The following is a 5,856-nucleotide window of genomic DNA, read 5'->3' as shown; positions in this document are numbered from 1 at the left end:
CCAAAACAAAGCTACCAGCCAGCTGACGGTGAAAGTACAGAGGTCAGAGGCTGAAACTTTTTAGACTATTTAGACTGAATAAAACCGCTGCTGTTTTAGGATGAACACGACACTGAAGCACTGGAAAGAGGCGGCCACTCTGATTTTAGCCGCAGGACGCGGGCGTGGTTTCACCCCGAGAGCACCGCTGACAGGGGAAAGCAGCTCTGGACAGTCACATCTGCCCCACAGGTCCCTCTTTGATTACGACGTTTTGCTGCTTAAAAGAAGCGGTAAAAGCGGATTCATGCCCAATGCTTATGTGTTTCCTGGGGGAGTGGTGGACGCATCGGATTTTTCCAGTGAGTGGCTGGACATTTTCAGATCTTTCACTAACTCCCCGACTTTCGGGTTAAGAAGTGTCAAACAGCCTCTGGAGACCAGACCTCCGATCTTTGCTACAGACCGACTGAAACTAGGCTCTCCCATCCCGGGAGAAGTCGCCCTCCGGATCTGCGCGTTGAGGGAAACATTTGAGGAATCTGGCGTACTTCTGGTTGCTCCCAAAATAGAGGAGAAAAAAATGTTAAAAAGCATAAAGGACTTTGGTTACATTGAGCGCTACGGGGTGAATGATCTGTGCAGCACTGAGCTCACCAAGTGGAGGGCTCTGGTTAACCAGAACCCCTCCAACTTTATCAGGATGTGTAGAGAGCTGCAAGTTTTGCCTAACATCTGGGCTTTACATGAGTGGGGCAACTGGCTGACTCCAGCAGGCCGATATGGGACGACGAGATTTGACACAGCTTTCTTCATCTGCTGCTTGCAGGAGATGCCGCATACGCTACAAGATGATAAGGAAATTGAGCGTTTTCAGGTGATTACATATATCCAGCCAGATTAATTTATATTATTTATAGACACATGAAACGCACATGAGACCATCAAAACCTGCTTACCAATTCATTAAAAAAGGGGTCAGTCATATAATCCAACAGTATCCCAACTAAAACCCGAAAGAACCATAGGTGGTAAAACACGGGTCATTGCGCTGCCCTACAAATGGTCTCACCAAATATTAAAAAGCACTGCAATAATCTCATATGGATACACAACCAACAAACAGCAACAAAGGAGCTGGGACTGCTAGGAATTAGAATTTTAATCAGAATGTGAAAATCCCACACTTGCCTTGCAGGTGGCCTTAAAGTTCAGGACCTTTACCAAAGTTCTGGGAGCTTGAGGGTCCTCTGCGGTATCTTTGCTGTACATAGAACTACGCTCTTCTAGACCGAGATCGCAGATGTTGTTCCTGGGATCTGGTAGAGTGACTCACTCCTGAGCTACAGCCACTGAGGGGTGGCTCCTTTCTGATTTTTCTATCTCTTGATATGGCCATATTATATAGCAGAGATATAGTATAGCCATACTCGGCACAGATGTCCCTGTATACTATGCCAGGCACTTGGTTATAGGGTTCCTTGTATCCCCTGCCTGCTAGCATCTTGCACGCTGCTGTTTTGTGGTCATCTCAGGGGCATCTTTGTACAACTTGCACCAAGGGTCTTGCCTGGTGTGGTAGATCACAGCCTCTATCGACTTTTTGCTTACAGCTTGTTCCTATGCTGCCATGATAGTGAAGTGAGAGAAGCAAATAAAAATAAAGAAAACAAGAGATGTTAATTTATTCTTATTAGACAGACCTGCAGATCTTTTTGTCCACAGCCCACGCAATGCCAGGGGACAAAGTAAAGCAAGGAAATGCTCCAAATGAAACAAGAAATGAATTCGGAGAGCAAAATTAAGACCTTTCAGTAATCACTGCTAAATACTTTATTGATCCCAGAAAGGAAATGATTGTGTTACAGCAGTGGGATAAGGAATAAAAATAGCACAGTCTGCCGTAAATAAACAACCAAATTAATGTATAAGTGCCACAGGCGCACAGTAAGGGAATTGTACTGTTAAATAGTGCAAAAATTTACATAGACTACAGTGATACCAAACAAAGAGAGTAAAACTGAAGCGAGTGCAAGAGAATAGTGTAAATTGGATTTACAAAAAATATGTGCACTATAAAAGTAAACATAAAAGGGTATAATACAAAAATGTGTGTTTTAGATCTTATTCCTGACAGGTATGTTCACCTGTGACAGAACAAAACCTTATTGTACAGCTTTATAGAGAAATATAGGATTGATTTCCACAATCATTCTTTATGGCAGTGTGTTTGATTCAGTCTGAAGGAGTTCTGCTGCCTCAGTAGTGCGGAGTGGAGTGGGTGAGATTGTCCGTGGTGGAGAGCAGTTTGTTCAGTGACCTCCTGTCCCTCAGTGATGGAAACACCTCCAAATTCTTGATAGTGATGCTTACCGCCTTGCGAATCAGTTTCTTGACAATCGTGATTTCTGTTTTACAACACAGAGTTTGTTTTGTTTTTTTTAAAGAAGCACAGTTGGAAAATGTCATAGACCTAAAAAGCGTCTCGATACTTGCTCCTTTTCAAATTTTCCCAGTGCAGTCAACTTGCCTCTTAAATAATGTTCCTCATAAAAAAAGTGTGATCTCAGAAAATCACACTGTGAGGTTAGCATCTTCTCTGACCTCCCAAGATAAGAACTGATATCACCTGACACTGAACTTCTTCATACAATTCCTCTACCAATCATTAAAATCTTCCAGGTGCCACTGATTACACACGGATAAGTCAGCGTGAGTAATTCAAAAATGAGGTTTTGCAGCTGAAATTACACAGAAAATGTGGCTACACACTGGTTTAAGTGAGTAAATAACACTAGCTCTTTCGGGTGTCTTTGTACCAGCTGATCGATATTATGTACTAAATCAAAGGTAAGATCACAGTGTTGCAGTTCTAAAACACTAACCCCATCTGTGTGTTTCAGTGGTCCACACCCTCAGAGGTCTTGCAGAGCTACCAGGCACAGGAGTTGTGGATTGCGCCTCCACAGTTCTATGAACTCAGCCGCCTGTGCCGCTTCCCTCTACTAAATGATCTCCACAACTTCGCCAGCCAGCGTGCCACAGCAGGCTGTGAGCAGTGGATGCCCGTTGTTGTATCAAATGATGAACACCATATATCGCTGCTGCCAGGTGCAGATTTTATCATTATAGAGTCACTGATTTACGCCTATCTATGGTAGTTTAATCTTTTTTTCCCCCTCTCTGTGCTTTTTTCTCTTGGACTGCTTACTCATCCAGGTGATAAACTTTATCCAGTGGACAGCCCAAGAGACTCTGAAGCTGCAAAAAACACAGTCCCTCCATCAAAGGATCATCAGGATGCTTCCCCGCTCCACCGTATTGTCATATCAGATCCATACACTTTAAGGGTACAGATCACCATCACTCCAAAATACAACCACGTCCTCCCTGTTGCACATTCAGCAGTGTTACATGACTCAAAAAGTCAGCTATGACAACCCTGTGATCCTTGTCCTCCTGTGCCTATGAAATAAAAAGTCATAAAACCAGGCAAATTTACGGTCATATTTTTATATCGGTCTCAGTCATGTCGCTCCCATCACTGTATATTTTATTATGTTAATTTAAATTAGAAATTTTGCAGCGCTTTGAGAGTTAATGTTGTTCAGATGGGTTTGTTTTGGGTAGAAATTCCTAGTACATGAAGCTGGAAGAGAAGAAGAAGACAAACATGGACAGAAGAGAAAGGACATTCAGTCTTCAGCTCAAGCCAAACTTTGCAGGACCTGCCAGACAGCTCATTTAAATAATGGCAGTAATTGTGTCTGTTTTTACAGTGTGTAGTTACTTTTTACATCAGGACAAAAAGCAACTTCAAAAATTGCATATAATAATAATAATAATAATACATTTTATTTATAGGCGCCTTTCAGACCCTCAAGGTCACCTTACAGTAACACGTAAACAATACCATAAAAAACATAAGAAAAATGTATATATAGCAAACATGGTAAGCTAAAATTTAGACATAAACAGTCATAAAAGTATAAAAACAAATATAAAAACTGAGCAAGGTAAAAATGGCCTAAGACAGATCAGGTGTATGCAATTTTAAATAGATGAGTTTTGAGACGTGATTTAAAAGTGGTGAGACAGTGTGTGGTCCGTAGAGCAAGTGGAAGTGCATTCCAAAGTCTCGGGGCAGAACAACTAAAGGCTCTGAGTCCAGTTGTAGTCAGGCGAGCAGGTGGAACAGACAGAAGGGAAGCTGAAGAAGAGCGGAGTGTATGAAGAGGTTAGTATGTATGGAGAAGATCTGATAGATATGGAGGAGCAAGGTTATGAAGCGCTTTGAAAGTGAGAAGCAGGATCTTGAAATTGACACGGAGGTGAACTGGGAGCCAATGGAGCTGTTTAAGAACAGGTGTTATATGTTCAGTGGATCTAGTTCTGGAAATAATACGAGCAGCTATATTTTGAACTAACTGCAATTTATGGAGGGATTTATGAGGTAGACCATAGAGAAGAGATTTACAGTAATCCAGACGAGATGTGACAAGAACATTGACAAGTATGGCGGTACTGTGTGGTGTGAGTGATAAGTTCATTGTTATAGTGAGATACCAGGTCGTCTATGGAAGCTGAGGCATCAATGGTAGGTAAATTACTAATGCCATGGGAAAGAGCTGATAGATCAATGCCCCTAATATTTCTAAAAGTAATTGAGCGGTTTTGTTTATTTTTGTATAGTGGGAGACTAGCATTGAATAAAACTAATTTATTATCTGAAAGAGGCATGTCCAATACAGCACAATTCTTAGGGGTGACACCAATACAGCAAACGAGATCCAAAATGTGTCCTTTGGAGTGTGTGGGAACGTCCATATACAGGTCCTTCTCAAAAAATTAGCATATTGTGATAAAGTTCATTATTTCCTGTAATGTACTGATAAACATTAGACTTTCATATATTTTAGATTCATTACACACAACTGAAGTAGTTCAAGCCTTTCATTGTTTTAATATTGATGATTTTGGCATACATAACTCATGAAAACCCAAAATTCCTATCTCAAAAAACTAGCATATCATGAAAAGGTTCTCTAAACGAGCTATTAACCTAACCATCTGAATCAACGAATTAACTCTAAACACCTGCAAAAGATTCCTGAGGCTTTTAAAAACTCCCAGCCTGGTTCATTACTCAAAACCGCAATCATGGGTAAGACTGCTGACCTGACTGCTGTCCAGAAGGCCATCATTGACAACATCAAGCAAGAGGGTAAGACACAGAAAGAAATTTCTGAACGAATACGCTGTTCCCAGAGTGCTGTATCAAGGCACCTCAGTGGGAAGTCTGTGGGAAGGAAAAAGTGTGGCAGAAAACACTGCACAACGAGAAGAGGTGACCGGACCCTGAGGAAGATTGTGGAGAAGGACCGATTCCAGACCTTGGGGGACCTGCGGAAGAAGTGGACTGAGTCTGGAGTAGAAACATCCAGAGCCACCGTGTACAGGCGTGTGCAGGAAATGGGATACAGGTGCCGCATTCCCCAGGTCAAGCCACTTTTGAACCAGAAACAGCGGCAGAAGCACCTGACCTGGGCTACAGAGAAGCAGCACTGGACTGTTGCACAGTGGTCCAAAGTACTTTTTTCGGATGAAAGCAACTTTTGCATGTCATTCGGAAATCAAGGTGCCAGAGTCTGGAGGAAGACTGGGGAGAGGGAAATGCCAAAATGCCTGAAGTCCAGTGTCAAGTACCCACAGTCAGTGATGGTCTGGGGTGCCATGTCAGCTGCCGGTGTTGGTCCACTGTGTTTTATAAAGGGCAGGGTCAATGCAGCTAGCTATCAGGAGATTTTGGAGCACTTCATGCTTCCATCTGCTGAAAAGCTTTATGGAGATGAAGATTTCATTTTTCAGCACGACCTG

At 42.3% G+C, this 5,856-nt stretch overlaps 1 protein-coding gene across 1 annotated transcript; it reads left to right on the top strand.

Annotated features, from left to right (window-relative positions):
* On the top strand, positions 1-3,532 carry nudt19 (nudix (nucleoside diphosphate linked moiety X)-type motif 19). The gene is made up of 3 exons (XM_063463085.1): positions 1-856; positions 2,883-3,090; positions 3,199-3,532. Exons 1-3 carry the CDS (start codon positions 101-103, stop codon positions 3,414-3,416), a joined length of 1,182 nt encoding a protein of 393 aa, XP_063319155.1. The 5' UTR covers positions 1-100; the 3' UTR covers positions 3,417-3,532.
* Positions 3,533-5,856: the final 2,324 nt, after the last annotated feature.

This window comes from Pelmatolapia mariae, linkage group LG1 (genome assembly GCF_036321145.2).
Source record: "Pelmatolapia mariae isolate MD_Pm_ZW linkage group LG1, Pm_UMD_F_2, whole genome shotgun sequence".
Lineage (NCBI taxonomy): Eukaryota > Metazoa > Chordata > Actinopteri > Cichliformes > Cichlidae > Pelmatolapia > Pelmatolapia mariae.
This window is presented reverse-complemented; position numbering and strand designations above follow the sequence as displayed.